Here is a 15,473-nt window from a genome sequence, read left to right on the forward strand (position 1 = left end):
CTCCCTAAGCAGGCCGGCCCAGGTGGAGTTCATCATGACGCAGACAGCAGGGTCTGCCAATCTGGTCAGCATTACTGGGGTAACATTAGCCAGAGTTTTACAGCAGAGCTAGGCCTCCCTTTCCACAGCTTTGTTTTTGGGAGGGGGCGGGAGTGGAGATGGTTGTTTGCTTGCTTTTTAATTTTTTTAAAAGGATATTATAAATCAGAGTCAAGAGAAACTTAACTGACTCCCACACCAGGCCGCGCGCCAAGGAGGGGAGCACAGGAGCCGCAGAGGACTCCGCGGCCCCTCCCGGCGGGAGGCAGGGCCTGGGCTTGGGGAAGTGAGCGGAAAACAAACTAAATGCAAGAAAGTGGGAGTTGCAAGGGCAGGGGAAGAGGGGAACCACAACTTTTTTTTAACCTTATGGGCTAAATGTAAACTGAAGATTTTGGATAAATTTGGACAGCAAAAGAAACACCATTCTTTTAAAGTAGACTGAAGCAGTGATTTTTAAAACAAAGAAAGCAGAACTAGAACATCTTAAATTTTTAATCCTTTCTTTACAGGTCACCTAGACCACTTTTGATTAAGAAAACTGTAGAAAGTTAGTAACTGCCACAAGCAGACGCCAGGCGGTGGCACATGTCAATTTTCCATAGAGTCCTGCTTCGTGGGGTGTCTGAATGCACTGCTCGGCATCTCTGCTCACACTTGCTGGAATCAATCGCGGCAGATTTTAGTCCACAGGTCGCTTTTCCCCATATTTCTTTGTAAACTCTTCAGCGTTCTTACAGAATTTTTTACGGTCCTTAGAGTATTCTTCAGCTAGGTCAGCCCGGAGCGGGTGCTCGGGCTGGGGGTCGTTCACCAGTGCTATGAGGGACTGGATGACTGCCAAGAAAAGGACAAGGCACCGCTGGTTAGAAGGCCCTTGGAAGGGGCATGGCAAGAAACACAGCTCTGATTAAACATCTATATGCTTCTCAGACAGAGCAGCCTCCCATTTATGCAAATTTCTAACCACCAGCACTCAACCCATCATTCCCATGATGAGAAGAAAGTGATGGAGGACAAACAGCCAGCGCTACAGTAGATAACTAACCGTACAGAGTGATGCCACGTCCTCCTCCTCCTCCTCCAGGAAGCCTTCCTGTACTGACACACTGGGGATGTCCCAGTCCCCAGCCACTCTCACCCCTCTCCTATTTTGGAGACCCAGGCCCACCACTGACACCCCCACTCTCAGGCAGGTGAAGCTTCTCCAGTGCAGGGGCTGGGCAATGTGCCCAGCACTACACTCGGTTCAGGGTGTGTGACAGGCCTGCACCGTGTAAATGGATAATGAGCCCACCCTGAAAGACCCCTAGCAGCTTCTGAACGGCCGAGAAAGGTTCACTCGACCACCCTGCATTAACCACTGGGAGGCTGTAGCCCTCATCAGCACTGCACAGTCCATTCCAGAGGTGGAAGTCACACGGATGGCTCAGGGTGGATTCCACAATGCTCCCCCAAAGGGCAGTCAGGCCCAGATGTGCTAGACAGCGAGCCCTGGACAGGAGGGCCAGGAGGGAGTGGAGGGTGGGGGAGGGGGAAGTACAGAAGGTCCAGGAACCCCTGGTCTCCTCAGAAGTGGGGTGCATGCAGCCACCAGGCTTCCCACACACGTCCCCTGACTCCCCCCAACCCCCACCAGGACCAGCACCCCCACTGTCCTAGCAAAAAGGCCCCTCTCCTCTGGACTGCCGATGCCAGGTGCCTTTATTGGGAGCCCACGCTCTTCACCCCAGCATCACAAGGAATGGGTTAAAAAAGCTTTTTGTTCCAATTTCTCCTTATTTGTCACAAATCCACATGGCGCTTAAGTGATTATTTACTTAATATATTTCTTTAAATCACATCAAAAATATTTTTTAAAGAAAGTTAACTATTAGTAACTCTTACGGAAAATCACTTTCACTTGCCATAAACTGAAGGCATGCATCCATAAACATGAAATAAGCACCTATGCTGCCTCCTTCCCGGCCAGAGGAAGCAACCACCGGAACAAACACTCTTCCTAGTGGCTCTTTCTCAGCATCTCTGAGGCACCCCAGCCCAATGCACTCCAAGACTCTCCACAGCACGCTCAGCCATGAGACTGCTGTTCTTAACTTTTGGGAAACCTGAACCACATTTGCCCTATAGCACATTTATAAGGTGGCTTCCCATCTTTTTCCAGGATTAGAAATGGTTCTGAAGCAGAGTTGACACTGATGAGTTTTCAAGTTTTCCTCCATTATGGAGACTCAGGCTGTCTGATTCTCACTATGATCATCTTAATACCTAATGTATTAGCATCAAATACATTCATCGTTAAGACGTGCTTTTCAAAAGATAATTCACTTTGCAAGTTTGCAGTTCGTCTAATTCTTTTCGGAGAACTTGCTTTAAATATTTTCAAGTTAACTAAGTAGTTCTGATGAGTGCTTCATTCTTTCTCTACTCCTGTAAACTGTAAGAAAACCCAGCTGAGCTCGTTTGTTTCCACAGTGAGAACACCGACAGCTACGACGCTTTCCAAACCACAACCACAGCCCCATCCATCACTTTCACATACAGGGGGGGCACACTCATTATGTTTTACAAATGATCGAGCCCTGGCTTCTTGATCTCTTCCTTGACCCAAATGCTACTCAGAAGGATCTTTCCCCCTCCAAAATGTAGGGGCTTAAAAACATTATCAAAACTTACCTCCTTTCTCACTGTATATGATCAGAGACTAAAGTCTATAAAATTTCCTTGTTTTTGTTCTGACAGTTTGTGATGGAGGATGTAAACCGTATCTGTAACTCATCCCTTTTCATGGGGACCCAGTGGGCTCCATTCTCACAGAGTAAAATGTGACCCATACCTTCCCCCATACACGAAGGCATACAATGCAGTGGTCTTCCATGGATTGTGCTATGAAGGGTAAGTTTATTAATCTTATCCTGTTTATTGTATTTGAGTCCTCTTTCTAAAGTTTATCTACTTGATTTGTTATAAGACAGCAAATGGGTATGGGGGGACTAAAACATTTGATATTTATGAATCTGACTTTTCTGTTTATATAATTTTGTTGCTGTGTTGTCTGGTTCGTGTAGAGGTCAGTATTATACAGGCTTCCTTACTGACTGTATTTCATATGGCGAATCTCTTTCACCACCCAACAAAGCCCTTGCTCTGTTGATAGATATGTACCAGAACCAGACACACTGCTGAGGAAAACTCTTGTTTTTACATCCTTTCTTCTGGTTACTGTTATTATTGCCAACTCCTACCACCTTTCTGTATGATACAGGTTTGCCTTGTTTCTTGACTTTTCTCCTACTTTTGCTCAATTTTTAATGCTTCTTTACTTTCTTTTTAAAAATTGAGATATAATTCACACACCAAAAAATAAACTCTCTGAGAAGTATACAATTCAGTTGTTTTTAGTGTATTCACAAAATCGTGTGACACCACCACTATCTAACTCCAGAACGTTTTCATCATCCCCAAAAGAATATCCACTCTCCTTAGTAATCACTTCCTAGACCCCTCCTCCAGCCCCAGACAAACACTAACCTCCTTTCTGACTATAGATCTGCCTATTCTGGACATTCCATATACTGTTGCTTCTCATTATTCACAGTAGTTACCCACTAAGAAGTTGCTGTGAATGCTGAATTATAGTGAACCATGAATGACCCCAGGAATGACCAGCTATAGAATCACCCAGCTGAGCCCAGTGAACCTACAGAATGAGAAATAATAAACTGTTATTAATTTAAGCCACTAAGTTTTGAGATGGTTTGTAATACAGTAACAGGTAACTGAAACAGGGGGGACACGGTGTCAAGTGCCAGGGACAACGTTCCTGAAGTGTGTGAGGATAAGCTCAAGGCCATGCCGGATGAATCTACAGAATGATCTAGAGAGAAACCCTGTCTCTGATCACAAAATAGCAATTCTCCCGGTGCTGCATGTAGAACAGCACTGTGTTTAAGATAAAAGTTTTATCTTCAAAACTTAAGTCAACAAGTACAAAAGAATGAAAAACCTATCTTAGATTTATCTGACTATTTGAAAAAAGCACCCACAACCCGGAAAAGCAGAGCATGCTGGCTGCTCACCGAGACCTGAAGCTGAAAACAGGACCGGTGCTGCCACGGCCCTCTTGGGCAGCCTGCCCTGTGAGAAGGGCAGAGCACAGGTACCTGCGCCCAATTCTCAGGTGAGGGAGGAGACCCTAACTCTCTGTGGTCTGGCCACCTGAGCAAATGCAGCAACTGCAGGCTCCCACACAGAGCTAGGAGTTTGTGTGCTTAAGAACAACTCTGTCAATCTTTTACAGACATCAGCTTGTGCACGACCAAGCACCAAGCCCCATGGAGACCCCTCCACTGTGACTCCACGCTTGGTACCCACTGCTTTCTGCTGCTCAGCTGTGGGAGCCTGGTGGATGCCTTTCATGGTGACTGTTTCAGTGAGTCTTTCAGGGGTTCCACTGGAAAATGACTGTTTATATCAGTCACCAAAAAAAAAAACCAATACCTGCAGCCTCTCAAATTCCAGCCTCATCCATTCTCCTTAATCTAAAAAGACCACAAGTGGTTCAGGGAGTTACTTACAAAAAAGCCACCAAAAATATGAGGTTAGGATTGCAAAAGAAAATTCTAGAATTAAGAATAAAAACTAGACACAGTCTATAACAAAGTTTAGTCACCTGCCGGGGAAAAGAGAGGGGCGACCACAGTAGTGAATCAAGTACTTTTCCCAGAAAAATGAGGGCACCCAGACCCAGGGACACACAGGGAGTTCCAGGCCCGCTAAGGCTGACTGTGTGCTTTCACGTGGGCACACTGCCCTCAAGTCTGGCCGTGCCCTCCCAAGACACCCCAGTGAGCCCCAGCATCCTGTGGCCTGCCACGTGGCTCCGGCTCAAGCCCACAGGCCCTCAACACCCTCCCTTCCCCCTTCCAGTCTGAGTCCACATGCTAACGGCTGTGTGAGGCCATTTCCCCCACTCCAGGCAGCCCACAATCCTCACGAACACTCCCAGGGACAGGGTCACACCCCTCCCTGCACTGGGAGCGAGCGCTGGTCTGGTCTGTCTGCGCGGGTCCCCCTTGGGCTGCGAGCACGAGAACACCTGCGTGGGTTGAAGCTTAGCTGAGATGCGCCAAGCTCATGGGACAGCGGGACCACAGCAGCCTTCTGTGGACACGGTGGTCAGCGCTATAGGATTTCTCTGGACTCCGTGCGACGTGGTGTCAGAAGGGGCCTAGAAGGCCCTGCCCGCAGCAGTGTCCCCAGAAGACACGAGGAGATGCCTTACCTTGGTCAGTTTTGGTTGCTGGCTTCCAGTTTTCAGCACTAATTACCGGCAGACAGACCTGCCCCTTTTCATCAATGTTCGGGTGATAGATCTTCGTTTTAAATGTGATCTTCGGTGGTTTGAATGGGTACTCTGCTGGAAAGTTGATTTCAATTCTGAAGGCCCCTTTATCATACGGAGGGTTGTCCTGGAGGGAAAGGAAAGAGGGCGGAGTGAACCTGTAGCTGAGACAGGAATGTTCTAATTGTTCACTGGAAAAATTAATTTGTTTCAAGAGGTTGTATCAACTGAAGCCTTGTCACCTTCAGGGGAACAACAATCAATCTGTATTTCTAGAGCAACATGTCTGCTAACCTGTGAAAGGGTCTGAGATGGATGCCCTGGCCTCTTTCCCTTTTTTTTTTTTATAGACTTTATTTTTTTTGAGTAGTTTTAGGTTTACAGCAAAACTGAGAGGAAAGTACAGAACTCCTACACACACACAGCCTCCCCCACCAGAGTGGTACACGCGTTACAGGTGATGGACCAACACCAACACATCATCACCCACAGTCCACAGTCTACAGCAGGGCTCACTCTCGGTGCTGGACACTGAATGGGTTTTATAAAGTATTATACCCTATGGTTGGAATCATGCAGTATGCAGCCCTTTCAGACTGGCTCCTTTCACTTAGTAATATGCATTTAAGATTCCTTTGTGGCTTGTTAGATCACTTCTTTTTGTCACTGAATATTAATCCATTGTCTCGATGTAGTTTATCCATTCAGTTCCTGAAGGTCAGCTTGGTTGCTTTTGGCAATTATGAATAAAGCTGCTATCCACAACCGTGTGCAGGTTTCTGTGTGGACATATATTTTCATCTCCTTTGGGTAAATACTAAGGAGCACGATTGTAGGTTAAGGGTATGCTTAGTTTTGTAAAAAATCACCAATCTATCTTCCAAAGTGGCTGCACCATTCTGCATTCCCACCAGCACTGATGAGAGTTCCTGTTGCTCCACATCCTCGCCAGCATTTGGTGTTGTCAGCGTTCTGGATTTCCACCAATCTGACAGGTGTGTAGTTGTATCCTGTAGTTTTAATTTGCAATTCCCTAATGATATGGTGTTGACTACCTTTTCCTATGCTTATTTGCTATCTGTATGTCTTCTTTGGTAAGAAGTCTGTTCAGATTTTTGGTCCATTTTATTATTATTATTTATAAATTTATTTATTTTTGGCTGCGTTGGGTCTTCGTTGCTGCACACGGGCTTTCTCTAGTTGTGGTGAGCGGGGGCTGTTCTTTGGGGTGCACGGGCTTCTCATTGTGGTGGCTTCTCTTGTTGCGGAGCACGGGCTCTGGGTGCATGGACTTCAGTAGTTGTGGCACACGGGCTTAGTTGCTCCGTGGCATGTGGGATCTTCCCGGACGAGGGTTCGAACCCGTGTCCCCTGCATTGGCAGGAGTATTCTTAACCACTGCGCCACCAGGGAAGTCCCTGGCCCATTTTAAAATCAGGTTCTTTGTTTTCTTGTTATTGAGTTTTAAGAGTTCTTTGTATATCTGGGGTTAACAGCCCTTTTTCAGATAATGTCTTTTGCAAATATCTCTTTATCTTTTTTGAAGGTATGAAGAGTTACACCAGGGGTAAATAACAACCCAACCCAGATCATACCAAGTGCTGAAAGGCCAAAGAGGTGGCCACAACTCCAGAATAAAGCCAGCACTCAGCTGGACGGCTGGCCCCTGAGGAACTGAGCTGGCCCCTAGCTGGTCGCCAGGCAGGGCCAGAACCATGCCCCACCCCTGTGTCCTTAGGACCACTCAGAGAACTATCCCTCAGGGCCTGCACACTGATGGCCCAGGAGCCTCTGAGAAATGCCCCAAGAGAAAGAGGCCAGCCTCTCTCCAGCCTCTGCCTCCACGTCCAGAGCTGAGCCAGCCCTCCAGTCTTCGGCCTCCCGGCCCCGGACTCCAGCTCTCCGGGGTCCCAGCCCACTCAAAGGAGGCCCGGCTTCACTGAGTGCCCAGGAATGCACAGCGCTCCTCAAGCACCAGCGTAATGAGATATTCTCCAGCAAATGGGATTCCTCTGCTGGGGAGTGAGGCCGGCACACGCCAGGTCCCCACACTGTCCCCTGGTCTATCCCCACCCAAGAAGGGTAAAATTAGGGAAGGCTGAGGGGTGGGAGAGGCCTTCCCAGCAGAGAGGACTAAAAACTAGGACGGTAGGGGCTTGGAGGTGACAGCATGGAGCAAGACAGGAGGCTGGGGCCAAGTTTAGGGGTCTGAACCACCCAATCGAGCAGCTGGATCCGCGGTCGGAAGATGAACCTACGGGAAGCTCGTCAGGAAGGTGGTGCCTCAGGGGCAGGTGAGGGAGGAGATGTCAACACCGCGGGTGCTGCACCTGGGTGAGGAGACAGACCCACGCACATCCGGAGGGGGTGGGCCATGGCTGGACTGGGAAATCATTTTCACCCTAACAAAACCTTCCCTAATCCCTTCTTTAGGGAACACAGAATTGTCTAGAACACTGTCCAGAAGTTAAAGTGGCAGCGGACTCCTCCCAGGCCTTGTCCTGACTGCTCACTACCTAGGAGAGCTAGACTCACCATTACCAACGAGCCCACGGGGACGTGGAGATTTTGCTTCAGGGTTTTAAGAAGGGACCTGCTTCAGCCACGGAAAGAGCCTTCCTGGATGACCCTGGCTGCTGAGACCCACCAGGTATGTTCGACCATCACCCAGGACTGACCAACCCCACCTGGGGCCCGCCGCCGCGTGCTGGGCCACGTGCCAGGAGCTGGAGACAAGGACGAGCCAGGCCAGCCAGGCAAGCCCAGGACATTCCCCAACATCTGTCATGTGGGGGTGACCCGGAGGTAGGAGCCACCCACGTTGCATGCTGCACATGGGCAAAAAGTCAGGAGAAGCAGCTCTCTCACTACAGGACACAGGACAGGCCGAACCTCTCGCTGCACAGGGAACGTGTCTTAACTCCTCGGAGATTCTGTCCCCGTCCAGGGCTCGGGGTGACCAAAGGAGTGGCTCCAAAACCCCAGGGATTTGTGTGGAAGGGGGTGTGCAAAAATTCAACACAGGACCTACCCTGTGGATAAAGGCCTAAGTGCCACACGTGAGTTTTCCACACATTAGAGCTAAACTTATTCTGTGGGAAGGCAGCTCAGAAACTAGAAGGGGCCTCAATGAGAAAACACAGCTTTGTGGTAGAAAAATAGTATTCAAAATTTCAGGAATTTGCCTCAGACGGTCCTCTCCACAAGCCATGGAGGGATACCGGCAAGGACAGTGCAAACCCTGGCTCCTCTCGCCCCACCCTCCCCAGGCACAAAGCCACTTTGGAGCAACTAAGACCAAGAGGAGGCTCCTCCAAACCCCTTGGGCCTTTCCCCCACGGGTCCACTCCTGGCCTGCAGGCAAGCTGGCCCTTTCCTCCCCAGGGCAACCTTCAGGAACCCCGAGACCCCACCACACCCCATGCATCTCTTAATCCACTGAAGACCCAGAGTCCTTCCACCATCGTACATCAGTCACAGTTTTGTGTCAGTTTGTGTCACCATTGTGGCAGCTTTCCCTGGGGCTCAGGGAGGACACCACTTCTCCACCACAGCTCTCTAGCAGCCACTCCCTGACCTGGACAGCAGCCACACCAAGTCCCCGTGGTGCATGCCCAACTGGCAATCTGACACAACACGGGACTCGTGGCTGGACTGATGTGGACAGGCAGCTCCTAGATGGATCCACTGATGATCGACCACGTGTGTCGACCGGTGGAGAACCCTCAGCAGTGTCCTTTCCGCAGGGTAACCCTTCACCCACAAGGAACACAGCCCGGCCTGGCTGCCCTGAGGACGTCTACCCAGGCCTGGCCCAGACCCACCCTCAGGCTGCTTGCCCCGGGGTCCAGTTACAGAGGGACGGGAAGGTGGGCTTCCTTGCGTTCTAACCTTCACAGTCCACTAGAGGGCCTGGTCGAAAGGCAGGAAAAGCTCCTGGCCTCTGAGCACAGACTGTGTCTTCTCACCCCCTGTAACCGTTAAGTGTTCATTCTCTCTTATCTCTCCGTGGTTGCCTGAATTACCAAGTCTGCGCAGTGAACAGAGTCATCGTCTGCTAACTTTGCTTTCTGAAGATGACCTCTTTGTAATGTTTCCAACAATTGGGTTAGCAGGACTTTTCACAGTACAGCTCTTTATCAATGAACACTCTGACATTTAAAAATTCCATCGTTTTCTCTTTGAAAATAAACATTTGTGGAAGTATTTTTAGAACAGATTTTCCAATCTTTCATGACCAAACTACCCTCTGAATTACACCTAAATTTAAAATCACAATCTCTAAACCATAATGGAAAAGAATAGGAAAAAGAATACATACATGTATATAACTGAATCACTTTACTGTACACCAGAAGCTAACACAACATTGCAAATCAACTACACTTCCGTAAAATAAATTACAAAGAAAAAAACTAAAGAAATTAGGTTGGTCACTAAGTTTCAAAATGATTTCTTAAAAACCCAATAAAGCACGCTGAATATTGCAAAAAAAAAAAAAAAAAAAAACACCGTCTCCAATAAAACGGAATTCCACAGGAACTTTCCCTCCTCTGAACTCATGGGCACCTTTCACGGCATGATTCACCTTCCCTTCAAGAAAAGAAGTAGCTTTATTGGGGCTTCCCTGGTGGCACAGTGGTTGAGAATCTGCCTGCTAATGCAGGGGACAACGGTTCGAGCCCTGGTCTGGGAGGATCCCACATGCTGCGGAGCAACTAGGCCTGTGAGCCACAACTACTGAGTCTGCGTGTCTGGAGCCTGTGCTCTGCAACAAGAGAGGCCCGCGCACCGCGATGGAGTGCCCCCCCCGCCACAACTAGAGAAAGCCCTCGTACAGAAATGAAGACCCAACACAGCAAAAATAAATAAATAAATAAATAAACTCCTACCCCCAACATCTAAAAAAAAAAAAAAAAGTAGCTTTATTGTTATTTCTCATCGAAATATAACATTCACACCAAAAAAGTAGTACTAGACATTCCGCCCCAGGATAAGGGCTGAGCGTGTCCACGACACAGCCTGCGGCGCACAGCAGTCAGCACACCCTTTGGTCAAGGGACCCGGATTCTGGGAGGGCAGTGCTCTTGGCTACACAGCCTGTGCCCGCCCACGCGTGGGGAAGATCACACTTCGCTTTCTAAGACCCAGCCGCAGAGCTACTAACATGGGAGAATTCCTTGTCTGTTGTAGAAAACGTGCGGTGTGGGCCAGCGCCCTGGCACGCGGCGCCCCTGCACACACGCATGCGGTTTGCTGCTGGCAGCATCCACTCGCCCGCCCTCGGCGCGCCCACACCTTCACTAGGGCTGCAGCATATTCCACCATCAGATGCAGCACAATTTCCTTACCTCCTCCTCGTTGCCGGGCGAGAACTTGCTGCACTCGTGAAGAGTGTCTGGACCCAAACGCTTCCTTACCAAAAACATAAAGCGACCACAGGACCCACAACCCCACTCCTAAATATCCTAAAGAAATGAAAACACATGTCGACATAAAATCCTGTTCACGAATGTTCACAGCAACATCATTCATAATAGCCAAACAGTGGAAACAACCCAAATACCTATCAACTGGTGAACGGATAAGTAAACTATGATATATCCATTACAACAGAATATTATTTGGCAATAAAAAGGAATGAAGTATGAATACATGCTACAACATAGATAAACCTTGAAAATATTATGTTAAGGAAAGAAGCCAGACACAAAACGTCACGTATTATATGATTCCATTTATATGAAATATACAGGATAGCTAAATCTACAAAGTAGATCTGTGGTTGCCTACGCCTGGGGGACTGGGGGTGATGCTAACAAGGGGAGGTTTCTTTGAGGAGTAATAAAAAATGTTCTAAAATTGTGGTGATGGAGAAACAACTCTGCAAATATACTAATAGCCATTGAATAATTGTACACTTTAAATGCATGAAATGCAGGGTTTGTGACTCTCAATGAAACTGTTAAAAAGGAAATCAAAGCTAACTCAGAAACAGGGTTTTCGACTGAGGACAGTGTTGTCCCTCCTGGAGAGGTTTAGAAATGCCTGAGGTTGTCCCAATGACAAAGGTGGCTACTGGCATCTAATGAACAAGAAACAGAGACAACCCTGCACGAATAATCCACCTGCACACACCAAAATGTAGTTTCCAAGGCTCTCTGAGAACTACAAATTCAATAACTTACAGACTGTTTGTGAGGCGCCTACTCTGTGTAATGCACAGTGCTAGGGACAGGAAGTGGGAGGGAAACAGATAAAGGTCTCTGCTTGAACCAGAACTCGCTGAGACGACACCCACACCACCAGTTATAAAGCAGAATTAGCCCTCTGAGGAGCCCCAAAGAGAGGGGGGCTGGACCACAGCTGACCCCAACGGACTGTCCAGCCAACGGCTGCTCCCCGCTGTCTCCTTGCTGGCAAAATCCCAGTTTTGTTTCCGTCCATGTTGCCCCCTCATTGTGAACCAGGGGTAAATCCTGACTGGTCTACACCTGTCCCGCCCAATATGGTGGCCAGCAGCCCAAGTGCCTATTGTGTACTTGAAACAGGACTCTTCCGAATTTAGATGTGCCATAAGCGTAAAATACCACCTGGATTTGAGACTTTGTGCAAAAAAAAAGAATAAACTAGTTAATAATTATTTATATTGATTACATGTAGAAGAATATTTTTAATATACTGTATTAAGTAAAATACTTACCAAAGTGAATTCCACCTGTTTCATTCCCTTCCTTCCTTCCTTCCTTCCTCCCTTCTTCCCTCCTTCCTTCCTTCCTCCCTTCCTTCCTTCTTTCCTTCCTTTGATGTTAGTTCCCCGACCAGGGATTCAACCCACACCCTCCTCGGGCCTTCAGCAGTGAAAGCGTGGAGTCCCAACCATTGGACCACTGGGGAATTCCCTCATTTTCATTTTTAATGGGAGTTCTGTAAAATTTAGAAGCATGGCTGTGGCTTGCAGTATACTCCTTTTGGACAGCACAGTCCATCATGGTACTGCCTACACCTCAGCCAGTGACAGACCAGGGGTGGCCACACGTCCTGGTTCTGGATAATGAGGAGTGAGGGGTCTGTGGTGGGCCCCTGGGATGGGCGTCTTTGTTTTTGGTCACACCAAACTACACACACACACACGTGTCACAGCTGGAGAAGTCTGAATGGGGTTGGTGGACTGATCAGGGTCCACTTCCTGGTTACAGCACTGCACTACAGTTCCACAACAGGTGAAGGCTACTGGGGAATCTCTGTGTTATTTCCTACAATTGCATGAAAAGCTACAATTATCTCAAAATAAAAAGTTCAAGGAGAGAGAGAGAAAAGAAGAGACGGTCTCTTCCTTCCGGGAAACCGTGAAGCCCAGGCAGGTCTGTGCTCTCCCCTCGCTGAGCCGCTGGATGGCCAGCCCAGAGCCCCTGCCACAGGACTCTGTCAGGGGCAGCAACTTTCCCTTTTCAAAGCCACACTAAGTAGGGGGTTTCCTTACTTGCAGTCAAAAGCGACCTCACTACTATGAATGGTGAGTGGAGGGAACAGAGAGGAGGGAGTGATTCACTGAGACCAGGGAATGGAGAGCACCAGAAAGACGCAGGTGCAGGAGGATGAGCCAGTTGGAAGGGGCACACACGGCTTCACAAGCAGAATAGGAGGTCTCTCTCTCTGAAAGTTAACAAACAGGTATTTACCTCAACAATTGTCAGTTTTGAGCAGCCCAGCCCCAGGACAGGGGAGCAAAAGCTCCTCGAAAGAGGCTGGGGCCCGAGCCCAGGTCGGGGAGCCAGGGCCTGCGAGGTGCTCAAAGAACCTGTGAGACGGAATGGCCTGCACAGAGGCAAAGGCAGTTGCAGCCTCTGCAATGGGATGTGATCGGTGTACCTGAGGCTCATTCCCAAAAACACTCTGCTCAGCAGAACCTGGTGCGCGAGCCTCGGGGCTAGTGCAGAGGCCAGAGACACTGTGATGGCAGAAAGACTGTGTCCTCTCCCAACAGGCTGGTGGAGTGACCACCAGGGCGGTACGAGGCCTCTCCACGAAACTCAATTTCATTTTAAAAACAATTATTGACACAGTTTTGGAGATGCAAGGCCTCAGGAGTACAAAGCTGACTCCCAAGTCTGTGCTTCTGAAGCCCAAAGGCAAAGAAATCCAGGGCAGTCTGACTACACACTGACGAGAGGCAGGCATTTACCAGCTCCTTTTACAAATGAGGGACAGAGGCACAGACAGAAGACACTGTCGTTGTTGAAACGTTGTCACGTGTGCATGTCTTACCTTCTCAATAAAAGGTAAAACCAGCAGCAGCACCCCTGTAAGTCCAGGGTGACAATGACATGGGTAGGGAGCAGCCCAGGCAAGAAAGGAACTCAACTGGGGATGAACACCCCCCCACACAAAGAACTAAGCACTCAAATCATCAAGTTAGAAAAGAACAAAGAGGGACTTCCCTGGTGGTGCAGTGGTTAAGAATCTGCCTGCCAATGCAGGGGACACGGGTTCAAGCCCAGATCCGGTAAGATCACACCTGCCACGGAGCAACTAAGCCCATGTGCCACAACTACTGAGCCTGTGCTCTAGAGACCGCGAGCCACAACTACTGAGCCCACGCACCACAACGACAGAACCTGCGTGCCTAGAGCCCGTGCTCCTCAACGAGCACCCACCGCAATAAGAAGCCTGTGTACTGCAACAAAGAATAGCCCCCAGCTCACTGCAACTAGAAAAAGCCCACGCGCAGCAACGAAGACCCAATGCAGCCAAAAACAAATAAATTAAAATAAATAAATTAAAAATAAATTTTAAAAAAGAGCAAAGAGCAAACAAATACCAAGGAAAACAAAAGACATAACATAAAAGCAGAAATTACCATAAAAGCAAAAATTAGCAAATCAGAACACAGAAAAAAGAATGAAATTTCTACTTCTTGATATATGAAGTCAGTATAACCATCTATCAAAATCCTCTAAACACAGAAAACACAACCCAATCTCACATATGACCACAGATGCAAACACACTAAAGACTAGGAAATTTAATACACTGGAATATTTAAAAACAGTCCATTGTACTGAAGGGGGAATTAATCCAGAAAGCAATGAGGGGCTTAATTAACAGGCCACTTTGAAAACCCACACCACAAAACCTAATTGACAGTAATATGGCCTTTAATGAAATCCACTCATTCCTGATTAAAAGAGAAAAATTTAGGGTGTGACATCAGCAAAATGGCAAAGCAGGCGGCTCCAAACTCCCATCCCTCCGTAGAAACAAACAAACAAAATACTGCAGAAACCATCAGAACCAACTTTGTCAGAACTCTGGAAAACAGTCAAAGGTTTACAGCAACCTTTGGCTGTGAATGCAGAATCAAGAAAAAGGCAACTAAAACACAGTAGGAAAGCTTTGTGTCGACTTTACTTGCCCTTAGCCTGGCCGCTCCCTGGCTGGGCGACAGGCATCTTGAAGATGGGTGAATGATGGCCACCTATGACCACCATGTGGGACCCGGGCCCTCCATTCCAGAGAAGCAGAGCAGACCTTATTACTGTCTGTCTGTTCTAACCGGTCCAGGGGCTACCCGGAGGGCTGACACAGGTGCTCATCTGTTTTGCCTCGCTCAAAACCCACAGAGCATGGGAAAAGCACAGGAACTGCTCAAGAAGACTGTAGGGGACTTCCCTGATGGTCTAGTGGTTAACACTCAGCACTCCAAATGCAGGGGGCCCAGGTTCGATCCCTGGTCAGGGAACTAGATCCTGCACGCTGCAACTAAAGATCCTGTATGCTGCAACAAAGATCCCATGTGCTACAACTAAGACCCAGAGCAGCCAAATAAATAAAAGACTGTAAGGCCATGAAAAACTCACAGCTGCCTACAGCAAAGGATGGCAGGTGAGACACAACAGATTGCATAAAGCCAAGGAGGAAAAGCCACAGAGAAACCCAGGGATATCAGGGCATTCAGAAGTACCCAGGTACACTGGGGAGCTGAGAAAGTCACACATATGCCTAGGACAGGATACACGCTAAGAAAAGAACTGAGAAGATCTGAAGCTTTCACCACCAGCTAACCATAGGCTCAAGAAAAGCAGGAAGT

General features: G+C 48.2%; 1 protein-coding gene across 2 annotated transcripts in view; it reads right to left on the reverse strand.

Annotated features, from left to right (window-relative positions):
* Nucleotides 1-516: 516 nt before the first annotated feature.
* UBE2L3 (ubiquitin conjugating enzyme E2 L3) overlaps nt 517-15,473 on the reverse strand; it is a 42,427-nt gene continuing 27,470 nt past the window's right edge. For both annotated transcript variants that reach the window (XM_079717613.1, XM_079717614.1), the window contains exons 3-4: nt 5,324-5,510; nt 517-876 (exon numbers count right to left, since the gene is read on the reverse strand). In XM_079717613.1, coding sequence (XP_079573739.1) covers nt 722-876; nt 5,324-5,510 — 342 coding nt within the window. In that variant the 3' untranslated portion in view covers nt 517-721. The remainder of the gene's footprint in view (nt 877-5,323; nt 5,511-15,473) is intronic.

Source organism: Hyperoodon ampullatus (assembly GCF_949752795.1).
Source record: "Hyperoodon ampullatus genome assembly, chromosome: 13".
Lineage (NCBI taxonomy): Eukaryota > Metazoa > Chordata > Mammalia > Artiodactyla > Ziphiidae > Hyperoodon > Hyperoodon ampullatus.